This window comes from Musa acuminata, chromosome BXJ1-8 (assembly GCF_036884655.1).
Source record: "Musa acuminata AAA Group cultivar baxijiao chromosome BXJ1-8, Cavendish_Baxijiao_AAA, whole genome shotgun sequence".
Lineage (NCBI taxonomy): Eukaryota > Viridiplantae > Streptophyta > Magnoliopsida > Zingiberales > Musaceae > Musa > Musa acuminata.
The window spans coordinates 46023587-46039162 of NC_088334.1; the positions used below are offsets into that span (position 1 = coordinate 46023587).

Consider the following 15576-nt stretch of genomic DNA (forward strand, 5'->3'; position numbering starts at 1 on the left):
TAATGGAAGCATTTTAGAAGGGAAATTCGGTTAATGCAAATAAAAAATTGAGTTTTAAGGGATAAATGCGAATAAAAGAAAATAAAAAAAAACACATTTATGGAATATTAGAAAAAGCACAGAAAGTCCGGCTCGCAAAATAATCAACGGTTCTGATGCATCCACAACGATCAATCTTTTGCTCTGCTAAATCGGACGGCGCAAAAGGAGAGGAAGTGAGCAGTAGTACACCATAGACGGGTTTAAGCGCTCGTCTCCACGAGTGCCGAACCTTTCGGTTTTGGAACCCTAACGGGGAGCTGTTGTCGTCCGCCTCCTCTTCTGCCACCGTTGCCTCGCCACCTTCCCGATCCAGGATGAAGCTCGTTAGGTGATCGATCTGCTCGTCTTCCTCTTCGCTGTGGTGCTTTTATGATCTTTGATGTATCTGTTTGTGATAAATCTTTTGCTAGGTTCTTGATGAAGCTCAACAACGAGACCGTCTCGATCGAGCTTAAGAACGGTACCGTTGTCCACGGAACCATCATAGGTACGGTTATCTCCTTTCTGGTTCAAACTAGGGTTTTGGGTGAAAACCAACCAACTTGCTCATGGATCTCTGCTCTCGGTTTAAGGTCTTGAATCTTATCTCGCTAATGAAGGAAAATGCCTTTTTTTCTGGTTTGATTGCATCATTTGGTTCATTAGGAGCATTTTGTCATAGATTACTAGTTTCTGTCGCCTTTAGATCTGAGATGCATAAGGACGGCTTGTTAAATCTTTGCTGTGGCGGTCCAGTATGTCCAAAGTTTTAGAAGTTCTTTTGACTTTGAAGGTGATGGACTAACTTATTACTGATGTAGAGTAGATGATGAAAGTAATGCTTTATGCCCCCGATCTTTGTATTTTGCACTAGTGAAAAGGGTTATTATTGAAGTAGATGATGGAAATGTGGTTTCTGGTTGTAATGCTATTTGACTTGAAAACTCAAAATTGATTATGTTCTTGCCCAGTAGCTTATTTTCATTTTTTTTTCTAACTTGTCATCTTTTATCTAAGGAATCCAGTGAGTGCTAGGTTATGGGGAATTTTCTATTTGGGGAATTTCCCACTTGAGGACTAGAAGTTATATATATGCTTTTTACATTAATTCATGATTTTTTTTCCTGGAATTGATTCATCAGTTACTTTCCCTTTAATCTGCTTAGTGGTTTGCTTTGACATTCAAACTGTTATTCAATAAACATGAAATATTTAATTTAAATGGGGGATTATGGAAGGACAATAAAAGAATCAAGATTTCTTTAAGATTAGATGTACTGACTTATGAGTGATTGGAGATGGATGTAGCAGGAAAAATGAAGGGGCAATCTATGATTATCATTGAGATGGTGAGTGAAATTAACTTTTTGTATCCATCTACTGATTTAAATGGGGGATTACGGAAAGACAATAAAAGAATCAAGATTTCTTTAGGATTAGATGTACTGACTTACGAGTGATTGGAGATGGATGTAGCAGGAAAAATGAAGGGGCAATCTATGATTATCATTGAGATGGTGAGTGAAATTAACTTTTCGTATCCATCTATGCTTCTACAAACTAACCATTCTTTGATGCTCATTTCCCTTATTTTCCTGCAGTTGTTATGAAAATATTGTATATTTTGTTAAAGTAATTAAGCCCTAGAAAGTGGATCAATTTATGAGTCCAATAACTAGATATTTAAACACGTCATCACTTTCAAATTTCACTTTTTCAATTTTATTAAAAGAGCTACTTCCAGGCAAGTGTTATGCTTCTTTTGAGCTTGTACTGTTATAATAAGATATGGGAGTAAGTTACCGTGTGGAAGCTTTTATCTGATACTAAATTCTCCTTTTGCTACTAATTTCATGTGCAAGTCTCTTCCTCTACACACTCTTTGATCTCTCTCAACCAACCTATTCAGAGTCATTATTTTCCAATTCAAGATACTTGAAGCCCCAAAGTTTTCTTTTGACAATGTGCTTTGTTGCTTGATGAGGACAAGTGATTTACCTTATATGGTTGGAGGTGGAGGCAAGAAGCTCCAAGTCTCTACCAGATCTCCCTTTCTATTTTTGTCACTATTCATATTTTAAATGCATTAACACTCCCGTAATAGCCTTTAAAGTTTAAACCACTACATGTGTCAATTATTTCTGGAAGTCAAGACTGGACTTACAACCTTACTGGTTTACTAAGATTCTTCTGATTATAAAAGGCTTCTTAGAACCCTCTTTTGAACTGGCTGGTTCATCCTTAAGGAGTGATAGGTGTACTGAATGATTTTGGAGAATTGTAATTATAAAAAAAGGAACTTAAACAATCGACATGGATATCAAAGGTAATTACAAAATCTTGAAGGATTAGTTGTGCTGTTTATCTATTGTTGTATGTGTTTTTTGGAATGAGTCTACTTTATTAAATCTACTGAAGATGGATGTGTATGCTAGATGATGGCATTTTCATTTTAAAGAATAGCTCTGAGGATAGTAGTTAGAAGGGTTACTAATATGCTAAACATGCATGGCATTTATCATAATGGGTATATGAGGCATGCGTGTTATTCATGCCCGGTAGATGGGAATGAATTCCAAGAAGACTTATCACTGTGATCATAAATGAATGACTGCAGCGGTTTGGTGGACCTGCAATAGGAGAAATATCCTGTATTGGATGTCTTTGTCAATGTAACACTTAGATTGCTAGTTTTTTTGGTGCATCTGATGTATGATCTGATAATATTTTCATATGATGTTTTATTTGGTCGATCTTATTATTGATGTACAACATTGTTGGCCCAAAGTTAAAGAATAAGCTCCAAATTTGTGAAGTGCACATTAGGTTGTTTGACATTGATCTTCATTTTCCAAGACTTTTCTTGGAAGGGATTTTACACTTGTATACTTTCAAAGTTTGGAAATAGTGCATTTGCCCATACGACTTTTGATATAGCACATTCTACAAGAGAAATAGATATTTTAAGAATATATATAAAAAATTGGAAGAAAGTTGAAGACTTGAAGCTGATAAGCCTACATCATGGTTGGAGCCACAGAGAGAGCTATCTGATCTGATGGGTATTATTGTCAGTTGGAGTTCCAACATCATTGTGCTAACCACCAACTAATGGATATCAACACAATGAAAGTTGCAAGTTCTGATTTTTGTAGGGATATACATGTTAAAACTAAAATTTAGAGGAGTAAATGCAAATTCACTTACTTTGGGAGGATATATATGCAATTTTGTCTTTTCCTCAGAGATTGATAGGGAACAACAAAAAGCATGGTAAACATGTCTAGTAGCTAAGCATAATATGTTGTGAATAAATTTGTATTTAATTGTTTTCAGTTCAACAGTAGCTCTTGAAAAGTCACTTCTAGGTGCTGTTAACATGTCGCAGGCACCACAAGCTGCATCTCGTTTCCATATTTGCAGCAGTGCCTTTATAGGTTTTTTATAGTAAGATATTCAATCCCTTTCCCTAGTTGCCATCCTTTCCTCGAGAATTGGTTTCTGGTGACTCTTGTTTTAGCTTTGTTGATCTTCCAAAATTTACATACAAGGATATATTCTGGGTGTGAGGCATGAAGTTTAGTTGCATTTCCTTGTTCCAGATTAAGCCATGAACCTTACAGTTGTCACTTAAGTTCAAATGGTTGAGGGATGACAGATGGTATTGCTTGACGACCCATTAAATGCCAATTCCTAATTGGTTGCTTCATTGTATTCACTGTTGATTTCATTCATGTTTGCAATCCGGCATATCTGATCCCTTCATGGTTCTTTCAGGTGTGGATATTAGCATGAATACTCACTTGAAAACTGTGAAACTCACAGTGAAAGGGAAAAATCCAGTCACTCTTGATCACCTAAGCGTGAGAGGCAACAATATCCGCTACTACATCCTGCCTGACAGTCTGAACCTCGAGACACTATTGGTCGAGGAGACACCTCGGGTCAAGCCCAAAAAGCCAACTGCAGGTATACTATAAATTTGACTCATTCCCTACGCTTAAGCAATTATACAACTCATAGACGAACTTTTGTCTTACTGTGTTTTGTTAATCTCAAATCAGGGAGATCCTTGGGACGTGGTCGTGGCCGCGGCCGTGGACGGGGACGAGGTCGGGGCCGTTAACAGCATCACTCTCTTCATAATTTTTTGCATCATCATCTGTCCGTGTACAAATAGCCTGCTCTTTATTGAGAAGTATCATTTGGAAGCTTCTCTTCACAAAATGGCAAGCAGGACTATCTGTTTTAGCTCTAAATAGCAGTTAAGTTTTATCCAGTAGGACCAAACTTTAGAATCAAGTGAAAAGAAAGAAGAAACCAAGAACTATGTGCTGTAAGATTGTTCTGTATTTGTGGGCTGCACTAGAATTGTTGTATTCCTGCTTGTTTGGTTCATATACGTTGTTGGTTATCAGAGACAAATCTGAGTTCTTGCAGCTGTAGTTTTGCTTCTCGCTTCAATTCTCTTGCATCGACCAATCGAAGACGATGCATTATGAGGCTGTTCATATTATTTTCTGCTGTTGTCTCATCTACGGTTGCTGCTTCTTTAAGTTGATATCATTTGGGAAATAGCAAATATGATTTAGAGAGGAAGCCCGTTTTGGAGCAAAATGTGATCAAGAAAGTTGACTCATTAGCCCCATCGGTGCTGAAGATTTCTTGCGTTTGAGATGGGATTGGACTCTACGAATTTTGTGTTCCCATGGTTTGGTTTTTACAAGACTGACTTCGCCAACGAGGCTCAGTTTTGATGGTCAATTAGGAGGAACAGTTTAGAAGTATCAGTTTTGATGGTCAATTAGGAGAACAGTTCAGAAGTATCAGTTATGGAACACATATGAAGATGACAAACATCATGTTTGATTTTAAGTGTATTAGCAAAAGCTTATCATTTTAGGACTAATTAGGAGAATAGTTGTCACATCAAAAGTCTTTGAATTCTTTTTTTTTGTTTTTTGCTAGAAATCTATCTAGGAACAAACAAGAACTAAACAAATCAGTCTCGATCAGGAGAGTGTTAACAAACAGAGTCTTGTCTCCAGTTTTAGATATGCTTATAGATTTTATGTGGCTTTCATAATATTGTTTGTAACAAGAGGAATTAATAATTGTCATAAAGGTGTCCTTCAAAGTTCAAACCCATTTACAAAGGATGCTTTCTTACTAAGATTGCTTATCATTACCAATGTTATATTGATTCTAATATCAGTTATCACAATTTAATGGGATGATTGACTAATTAATCTGATTGAACCCGAAGTATCAAACAAATATACTTAAACACAAGGTAATGGTGGTAAAATACATTTTACTCCTATAAATATTATATTCAAGTCTTATCTTATTTTTGATGCGAGACTAAATCATATGTTGAAAAATAGTCAACAATGGCATTCTAATGCATCGTTAATTCTTGTCAAATACATATACTATTTGATGGTGCCATGTGACTATCGAGCGACAGACAGTTTTCTAAGAGGAATCAAGACAAAAGACAACCTTTCCTATTAGACACAAAAAAAGAAGAAGAAGAATTCAATGATTCATTGAAATGGATTCTCATTCTACCTTCAGTTAATTTGCTACAACATTTCTTTATAAAGCTCACAAGAAATGGATTAGTATAGTAGGTAGAACACACAAACCATCAAGGCACTGCTTCAGGTTTGTTGTTGGCTGCTGATAAACCAAATGACACCACAATTACAATGGCCGCCACCGCCGAGCAGCAGAAGAGTATAGAACTGCAAAGAAGTAGTATTTATTAGATTAGATAGAGAATCAGGGAGATAAATTGACATGATAAGCCTTTGGTCAGAAAAAAAAATTGTTTTTTATCAATTACCTTCGCTTAGGTTGAAATTACTCTTACGGCAAAAGATCACCAAAGGGTCTAAATGTTGCTGTGAAAGTAGGATTTTGCCCAAGCATTCTTTTCTGCGATAAATGATGCAATAGTTTGCAGCCACATCAGCAAAGCAATTGAATAAATAAAATGATGGAAAATGCAAAATCAATAAAATTAAAAAGAGATGCAAAAATAGACCAAGTAGTTAAAGATGACATGCAGATTTGGCATTTGCAACAGGATAAAATAGCAGCTGCAGAAACCACCGCATAATCTATCAGGTTGACTTTGCAGAGACTACAAGGTCCAAAGGGAATCTCATCTTGTTAGTAATAGTTATTGAAGATGCGTATGATTTAATGAGATATGACCATTTATTATATCCACTTAACAGAGATGGCATGTGCATCAGCTAGCAGTAGAAGCATCAAGTAAATAAAATAGCATTTGCAAAAAAAAAAAAAAAGAGAATATGTAAATCCACTTCATATCTATAAGGCTGATCTATTATCGCAGAGACCACAATATCATACCCAATGGAATCTCATCTTGTTAGTAACTGTTATCTAAGACAAATTATGATTAAATGAAATATGACCATTGTATCATATCCACTAATTGAAATGGCATATTTCACAAGTTAGCAGTAGAAACATCAAGTAACCATTCTTTCTGTATATTTGGTTGCTTTCATGGGATCATTTCCAACATTTGGTGTATTATCTGCATGCATTAAAGCCTTATCAAAGAATACTCACTCAGCCCAAGAAGGACCATGCTTCCTTCTGCGCATGTTTTCTTCCTCTCCATCCTCATCATCGGAGTCTTTGTATGGAGATATCTCATATGATTGAGAATTCAGATTTTCTTTAGTGGTAGACATCCTACCTTGAATTACTCCTTTCATACAATCGGAGCTGATAACCACCTTCAATAACACAATTAAAATAAAAAATCAGGAAAAAATAAAAATAATTGGTAAAAAGACTAATTTCAGAAGTCAAGAAACCAGAGACGGCACAATCAGGTGCAAGAAACTTTATTTTGAATGTAATAGCTGGAATGGCCTGTGTATATGTATATATATACATCATGCATATATATATATATAAAGAATCATACAAAGACTCTGATTTTTTATGTACACAAAAATCTTCATGGCCATTAATTTGCTAAAACCTCATGAAGAAATCCATCATGTAAAAAAGCCATCGAACTCTCAGAAAAGATTCAAGTGAAATAAAAGTTTTACTAAAAAAGTACAAACAAGTTCACTAAAACATACAGGTCAACATCCTCTAGATAATTAGTAATTAGCATGGCATTCAAAAAAAGCATGTTAATCTTGGGATACAAAATTATCATTTCACGGTTATTTAATAAAAAATGATGATGGCACAAAGCCTCTATCCAGGGACTACCTTGGTGGCAACCGGTTCCACTTCCATTGTGTTTCTAGACCCAGCAACCTCCCCTCCTTTTTCTGATTTCAGTTGCTGCTTTGCTTCTAGCACCAGACCTTTCTTCCTTCCCTCATCATCCTATGTCCATGATCATGTCAACGAAGGAACAAAATGTCCAGAAGATCTAGATATAGTAATGTATACCAAATTAGAACTTACTGCAGCTTTACATCGAAGTTCTTTTTCCTCTTTCTTTGTATGTAACCTTTCGTCCTGTTCTCTTTGCAACTTCCGAGTTTCTTCAATGCATCTTCTTTTTCGTTCCTTCTCCTTCCGTTCTTCTTCTCTCTGCCTCTTCCTAGCAGCAATATCTGCTTCCTTTCTTCTCTTTTGCTCCTCCAACTGTTTTTGCTTAAGTTGTTTCTCCTGCTCTAACCTTTCACGCTCAAGCTTTGCTGCTGCTTTCCGCATCTCACGTTCATTTTGTTTCTTTTCTTCAAGATGTTTCGCAGCCTCCGCTGCCTCTAGTGCTTTTACTTTAATATCTTTCTTTCCTACAGGGTAACAACATCATCATGCTAAAGGACTAATGCAATCACGAGCAGTGAGCCAGTATCACACCGATCTGGGTGATATCAGCTACAACTGGAGAAAACTACTAATATATGCAAATGTATATGAACATAGAACATATGTATGGAAATATGTTTAACATTATAGAATCATAGCACATAATTTACCAAATATACAAGATTCATTAACATCTATACTGACACAATCTAGTATGAGTCTTTCTTAGGGCCCATCATGAACATAGCATTGCTCTTTCTGACTCTGAAACAATATTACAGCAGTGACTCATGAAAGAAGTCTGCAAAACAGTAGCCACTGAAAATAGCCACAATATCTTGAAGAAAAATAGCCACAATATTACAATTTCTAAGCAAGACTACAAAATTCAAAATGCAAATTTGAAGATTAGTATATTAGCATAAGAAGCTCCACAGTATATTGAGGGAAAATTAAAACAAGACATCATGTTCAGAGAACATTGTAACAGTACTTGCAGGGCCTTGAACACAAATGCCATATGCATAGAAAAAGTAATTATTAGATCAACATTGACATGCTTTAGTATACAATGTGTACTTAGCAGGACAAGGACTCCATACTTATAGGACAATTTATTAGTGGTTCAATAAGATTAATAAAAAAAACAGATTACTCGATAAACTGGAGATCACAACCTTCCACAATCAGAGCTCACCATTACACATTCAAGGCTCAGAAAACTAGAGTTAATGGATAAATTGAACAAGGTAGTCTCAATGTGCTGCATGATCTAAATTTATTTGAGACTATCTGGATTCTTCCAAGAGATAAATTCAAGACCAAGTATATGGGCATCATATAAGAGTAATGTATGTACCTCCAGCACTCTTTGTTATAAATTGGAAAGCAAGCTAAGAGATTCATTGCACAGGTGTTTACCATTATTACGCCAATAGATACATGCCGACAGACACAGCCATCCTTACCAAATAGCATGGGCTCTTCACCAAGTTGATTCTGGCACAACATTGGCGTGGCAGTAAATGACGTTATGATACTACGCAGGCAAACTAGCTAGCACAGCATGGTATCAAATCAAACCCATAACCATAAGTTGCTTAATTTCCAATAACCTAAGCAAACACCCATGTAGAACAATGTCACAAGGGAAAATTCATATATGCACAATCAAGGTACAGGGCAAAAAAAAGAAGGAAGCAACCAAGAATACAAAAGATCAACAATTTGCGGATGTTCTTATCTTCTTATCTCTGGCAGCAAATTTAGGTTTAGTTATTTCATATAGAGTTGACAAGCAATGAGATGACATTTAGATACGTACTCAACATATGTTTTGAAAGCTAAGTAAATTTCACACTAGCGTTAATAGTACCAAATTTTCTAGTGCAGGAAAAATAAACAGAGAGAAAAAAGTTTTAAAGGAAGTTGACGAGCGATGAGCAAGGAAGTATAAAGGACCTTCTAGATGGGTGTCATAAAATTTTCCCATGATCATAAGATAGATCTTTATACCAATCAATAAGATGACATTTAGATAGGAACTCAACATATGTTCTAAAAGCTAAGCAAATTTAACACTAGCATTAATAGTACCAAAATTTCTAGTGCAGGAAAAATAAACAGAGAGAAAATGGATCACCTTTTGTAGTTGTTGCTTGCTGCTTTTTCTGAAGCATTGGGATGAAAGAAGATATATTGGAGATGATATTGCTTGGCTTACAGCCTTTCAGAATACTTGCTTGGCTTCTATTCCTTTCAACTGCTTTCACATTTATTTCTGGCTTGTTACATAAGGATTTAACCACTTTCCCCTCTTTCTTTCCATTAATTGAAAGACATTGATTCTCCTTATCTGCTGTCAGATCTTTATTGCCAGTATAAGCAGTTGCTAATAGCGAATCAAAACTAGTCTGAGTTCCTGAGTGGGATTCCGCATTTGAAAATTCTAGACTGCCACTTTCAAGGAGCATCTTGGTAAAAGGAACAAAAGTTGATGCATTTTCGTATGCTGAAGTGACATCTTTAAGTGATTCCCTATTATTCAGAACTTGGATTCCTCTTGAGCAAATCCCCTCTTTGGAGGTGCTTACTTTATCCTGACGCTCAATATCTTCTGTGGTGCTAGAATTTTCATCAATTCGAAAGCACACAAGTTCAGGGTTAGTACCCACTGTCTGTGAACTGGCACCACTTCTACTTGAAGCCTTTCTCAAGGCGGAATTTTCAATTGGAGGTGTCCGAGGAGCTTTACTACTTGCCCATGCAAATCTAGCACTGAAAGGCGTGCTATTGGAAGAAGACCTTTCCACAAACGAACAGTCAAAAGATGAGCCCAAGCTGTTGTAAAGATCAGAAATTTTGTCATGTTCGCTTCTAAATTGTCTTGTGTAATCACCATAAAAACATAAAGAATCATTGTGCAGGTGCTCCAAGAGGCCATTAGGTAACGACTGAAGAAGATCAGGAATGTTGTTGATTTTATAGTTTCCTGAAGGACGGGCCGTGGGTGTAACCAAATGTGTAGAATTGCCTTGCTGCACATCCAAAGGAATATTTTCTTCCTTGAAACATGGATAATCAACATCATAGCAGATATCATTTTTCTTAACAGGAGATACACCAATACTGAAACCCTCGAACTCTGGCATGGAATCATCACAGTTCATGGCCAAATCATTCTGAAAGTTTGACAATACAGATGCACCATATTTGCTCAAACTTTTCCCTGCATCAAAAACTGTCCCCTCCTCTATAGACTGTAAATTGTGGCAATAAACTTCAGAAACTACATGACTCAATTTTCCATCAGCATCGTTTCCAGAGGAGCCAGGTTCTTTTGGTTCAGAAAGAGTAAACTCAGTGCCACCAATTTCAATCATTAGAGAGGGCCTGGAGTTTCCATGGGCCAGACTGGGAGAAGTCACACCTTTTGTGCATTGAGTTGGCAAGGGAATATCCATGACTTGGTCTTTACTTTTCAAGCAAGAGTCATCCTACCAAGTAAGACAATTATTAATCTAAAAAATAAGACAAAGATAAACCAAATCAGCAAGCAGAAAAGCTTCATATAGGCTTGCAGATCATGGAAAGAAATTCATAACAACATAAACTTGCAACAAGATGCTTCTAAGGACTATTAGACACAGTCTGCCTATAAAAAACACAGGAAATTCATTGTGAGAACATGGAGAGAGGGAAAGGGAGTGATGGATAAAGCAATTTCAATAAAGCTTAATAATAGAATACAACGTACTTCCAAGTGATTCTAAATCTTTCTAATTTGCTTTAAGGTACAGAACTACATACTGCATCAACTAAATTGCAGAACTACATATATCTTTACTACTTAGACATCTCTATAAATGAACAAGTGTAAACATAGACATATCAACATAGCAAACTAGACTACTATAATATTAGCCCAAGTAATTTCTTTTAGTATAACAAAATAAAATGACCTTTTCGATACCTCTTTCAGACATTGCCTTTTGCTTTGTTGATGAAATTCTGAATTGCTCCTGAACTCTGCATTTTCTATATCCATATTCAATACATTTTCAGAGGGAGATGGTGTGATCTGCATTTCTTCCAATGGAACAATTTCTGAGCTCACTTTGCTGATACAGCAAGTGTCTTCTTGAGTATGCAGGAGCTGATGAAGTGTTATTCTTGAAGTAGCAAGAACACCATCTGAGTAACAAATCAACTTTCTCCTCTTAGGCCATGATATTTCACATGCATCAGTCATTAGTTCACTTGATCGTTTTGAACTAGTTGCATTACCAGTTAAATTTAGTTCTGAATAAGAGTAAGTCTTCCCATGCCTGTTCAAGCTTCTTAAAAAGTACCGAGATTCCGATGAATGATTCTGAGTTCTAACATTGTATGATAACTGAGTGATACTCTTTTCCATTGCATCCATTATATTTTCACTGTTCTTGTCCTTTTTGGTTACTGACAAAAATTTCTCTAGTGAAGGTGAAATATAAGCATTCCCTTTACTAAGACCAACATCCTTTGGAACACTAGTAAAGTTCCTCAGAGAATAGCTAGCTCTTGTAAGCTTACTCTCCACTTTAGCAGCATTTGGTGATTTCCTGGTGAGGATTGTCTCACAAACATCTCCAGTTGTGGTGTCAATCAAGTTTTCGTTGGCTGACAAAGACATGTAGTCATCTGAACAAGGCAAATCAGAACCATCAGATATAGAAACATCAAAATTTGCAGACGAACTTCTTAAATGTTGACATCCAAGTCCTGCAGATTCATTTTCGGCAGTATCTACAATCAGAGTGGATTGGGAAACTTCTGCACTACTGTTTTCCACTGTAACAACCTCAACCACTTCAGTTTCTAGGCTAACTTCATCTATCAATGACACTGAATGAGCACTCTGAACATCATCTGTCAGTTGGTCTTGGCTGCAAACCGATCTTTTTACAAGCTTTCCCTTGCAACTGCCTTTTGTTCTGTGATCCACTAAGCTTCCATCAGACTGTTTCTTAGAAGAATCAGTTGCACTTACCATCTCCAATGATCTTACAACAGGAACATGTGGAGATATCTTTGCACATAATCTAGATCCAACCGTATCGACAATGCTAAGTAATTCATCTCTCTCCACATGATCTTTACCACTAATTCTTTCAGCTTCCTTTCTTATAACTTCCGTAGCAGCCAAAACACTCTCATGTTGGAGCTGCTTTTTCCCTGATAAAACGAGCATTGTTTTAGAATTCCTATGGAGTTCTTCATCTTTAATACACTGAAGAGATTCTGAAAAAGAAAACTCAAAGCAACTGCCCTCAGTTTCTCCTGCAAAAGTAGTGGTACGGTCCTTGTTTATATCATAAGGCTTAATATTGTCAGACAAGTATTGAATTTGTTTGACATCAGAAATTATCTGAGGTTGTCTGGTGGCTACAATGCTTGCCTGTCCACTTGTAGTAGGTTCACCACTTCGCTGCATCGCTGACTGCTCTGTCAGGCTTCTTGATGGACTTCCTTGATAGACATTATACTGAAAACTTTGATGATCTGAAAAGTTCAAACAGGATCTTAACATTGAGGTAGAAGATGTCGGTGCATTGGTCAAATTCAAGTTTTTAGTTTCCTCAGACAATGGTGAATGTTTTTGATGATTCATATCATATGTTGTAGAGAGGGGACAACAGTGTGATTCTATTTCCTTTGCAGTTGAATCTCTAACAGCTACCACTGCACTTTGCACAACTTTAGCATTCGAGGCATCCTCTCCAGGCTGAAATGCTCCAAAGTCAGGTGCAGAATCCTTGCATAGTGGATCCTCTTTTAATGATGGTGCTGACTGAAACTTCCTAAGTGCACCTGAAGTACAACAAATATTATTTTTCTGAGAAAAGGAACCATAAAATTTTTTATCCTGATGGCAAGCTTTTATACCATCAAAACTAAGTTTCTTCACAACAGCCAATAATTGATTGTGAGAATGATGAGAATTTTCAGAGGGTACTGCTTCCAGTCCAGGAACAACAGAATTCGATCCATTTAAGACAAACTCCTTTGCAAGGGCCCCTGTACACTGTTCCTTGGCTGAAGCATCATGAGGAGAGTTGGCTATAAGATCAGGTGCCTCTCGTGATACTGTTTGCATAAAACTTTCTTGGTTTGCAGTTGCTTTACTAGTGATGAACCCTGAAGGACTTAATGGTTTTGATATGTTGTCAAGAGATGGAAGACAATCAAGTGTTTGAGTAGCTATACCATTAGGAACCATTGAGTTCTTCATATCTGATGTTTCTTCATCATGTTCGGGCATCAAAGACGCAGCCATGGTGCGAGTTGCTCTACGAGCATATTGTTTTACGGTACACTCATTTCCAGAATTTGCAGCATTCAATTTTTGGTTAAGATGACTCTCAGGTTTCCTTTGCATTGACCTGTAGCATTGAGCACTTGCAATCTGGTCAAAGACAGGTGAATCCTTAACATCTTCAGAGCATGCAATATAACACTCTTTTTCATGATCTTTGTAAATACCATCACTTGTGTCTCCATCATTGTGCTCTGGATAGATACATTCATTAGAAATGCACATTTCACTTGCAAAGCTACTATATTGACACATATTGGTACTCTTGAGTGCAGGCAGGGTGTGGAGAGTGTTGTGATTTGTCGAAGGAGTGGTGGCCCATGGAAGAGGAAATATGATCCCTTGAACAAGCTGCTCCCTGATTAACTCTGCATAAAAATAAATATACTATAAAAAAATATACGCTGAGTACTATGTTGCAAATCCAGTAGCTCACCGAATGTGAGGCTCTTTTAAAATTTCCATAGGGTTAGATAAAAGTTGCCATGGCTCTTATTAGAAGTATACATTTGATAAACACCAATCCCCATACCCAGCATGCACATGACAATGGAAAAAATCAAACAACAAAATAGTTAGGAAATAATTCACTAAGTTCTTCCAATCACCCACATAATACCCACAAAGATCACCTTCAAACCGCCAGATATTTCCCTCCAAAAATGAAAGGCATGCGAAAAGTCCTTATCGACTCTCTTACTAAATAGGACAGAAATCAAATTCTTACCTTTTTTAACATTCTTGTCTCTCCTTCCTTACCGCGCACCACACAGAATGCAGAGCTTAAAGGTTCCAATCTCTCTACTGCTTCATATTCCAAATTCACAGGCATCCTTTAGTGTAAATGCAAATCTTTCAGCTTAACTTGAGTTGTGTCTTAAATTGTAGATTTGCAACTGCCACTGGCTTCTCAGAGACACAGAGGTCCGAGCAGCCTGCCAACCAGCTCCTAGATAAAAGGAATTGGAAAGCTGTTGCCCAATTCAATGTCATCCCAGATTGTCTGCCTAAGACATTTGAAGCCTTAATTTGCATTCTACGATATTGTTGCATATACCTAGCTGATTTCCCAAAATTTCCATCCCAAACAACACATAGGAATCGCTATTGCAATTCTAGAACCCAAATTGGACTGGATAATTCACAGATTTCATAGAACAACTTTCGGATTTGTCAAGGCCAATGAGAAAAAACGACGAACAATCGCTCGATTCAGCGACAAGTACGAAAAGAAAGAATAGTTATTGCAATTCTAGGACCCAAAACACAAAGAACCCGAAACCAAGTGAAAGATCCAAGAAACCCAGGGCAAGGAAGACGGCAAACCTTTCGGGCGAAGGGCATCGGATCTGGTGTCCCAGAGCCAGGGAGGGGGCCGTCTGCCGTCGGCAAGAAGGTTGTAAGCGAGGGATTGGCCGTACGACTCGATCTGCTCCCTCAGCTGGCCCTCGATCCAGGCTTTCCGGTCGAAGACTTGCATGAAGAGGTGCTCCAGCGTCGTCGTCATCCCGGTCCTAGTCCGGACCGATCAAGAACAAGAACGACGGATTTCGGAACCCTAACGGCAAGAAACCCAAATCGAGGAGAAAGCCATTAGGTTTAATCGATACCTCGGCGAGAGAGAGCGAGATAGAGAGGTCGGTGAGCGGGGAACGATTTGAAATGTTCGAAGGTGAAGAGGGGGGAGAGGTTTGAGGTTAACGTGTACCGAAGGAGAAACTTATGCACACAACATTAATGGAAGTTGGCCACCCGGAAAATGAAAATAGTAAATAAATATAATAATAATAATAATAATAATAATAATAATAATAATAATAATAAAGAGATATTTAGATATTTATCATTTCAAAGTTCAAAAGTTGCCACATATT

The 15576-nt window shown here is 37.2% G+C and overlaps 2 protein-coding genes across 3 annotated transcripts; one reads left to right on the forward strand and one right to left on the reverse strand.

Annotated features, from left to right (window-relative positions):
• Positions 1 to 228: 228 nt before the first annotated feature.
• On the forward strand, positions 229 to 4460 carry LOC135588207 (small nuclear ribonucleoprotein SmD1a-like). The gene is made up of 4 exons (XM_065080207.1): positions 229 to 370; positions 453 to 529; positions 3799 to 3990; positions 4086 to 4460. The coding sequence occupies exons 1-4, from the start codon at positions 357 to 359 to the stop codon at positions 4145 to 4147; spliced, it is 345 nt and encodes a 114-aa protein (XP_064936279.1). The 5' UTR covers positions 229 to 356; the 3' UTR covers positions 4148 to 4460.
• Positions 4461 to 5438: 978 nt separating this feature from the next.
• LOC135588208 (uncharacterized) lies at positions 5439 to 15364 on the reverse strand. Of its 2 annotated transcripts, XM_065080209.1 has the most exons (9): positions 15029 to 15364; positions 13966 to 14070; positions 11321 to 13896; positions 9491 to 10844; positions 7498 to 7832; positions 7297 to 7416; positions 6634 to 6803; positions 5873 to 5964; positions 5439 to 5771 (listed from the first exon to the last, which is right to left on the reverse strand). In XM_065080209.1, the coding sequence occupies exons 1-9, from the start codon at positions 15207 to 15209 to the stop codon at positions 5731 to 5733; spliced, it is 4974 nt and encodes a 1657-aa protein (XP_064936281.1). In that variant the 5' UTR covers positions 15210 to 15364; the 3' UTR covers positions 5439 to 5730. The 2 variants fall into 2 exon arrangements, with proteins under 2 accessions (XP_064936281.1, XP_064936280.1); XM_065080208.1 differs by having other exon boundaries at positions 11321 to 14070.
• Between the last annotated feature and the right edge of the window lie 212 nt (positions 15365 to 15576).

Coding starts and splice junctions, on each gene's coding strand:
- LOC135588207 (XM_065080207.1), top strand. Junction 530..3,798: donor TGTCCACGGAACCATCATAG/GTACGGTTATCT, acceptor TGGTTCTTTCAG/GTGTGGATATTAGCATGAAT. Junction 3,991..4,085: donor GCCCAAAAAGCCAACTGCAG/GTATACTATAAA, acceptor ATCTCAAATCAG/GGAGATCCTTGGGACGTGGT.
- LOC135588208 (XM_065080208.1), bottom strand. CDS start 15,209: ATGACGACGACGCTGGAGCACCTCTTCATGCAAGTCTTCGACCGGAAA. Junction 7,833..9,490: donor GCAAGCAACAACTACAAAAG/GTGATCCATTTT, acceptor GTTACCCTGTAG/GAAAGAAAGATATTAAAGTA. Junction 6,804..7,296: donor TGGAACCGGTTGCCACCAAG/GTAGTCCCTGGA, acceptor GTGTTATTGAAG/GTGGTTATCAGCTCCGATTG.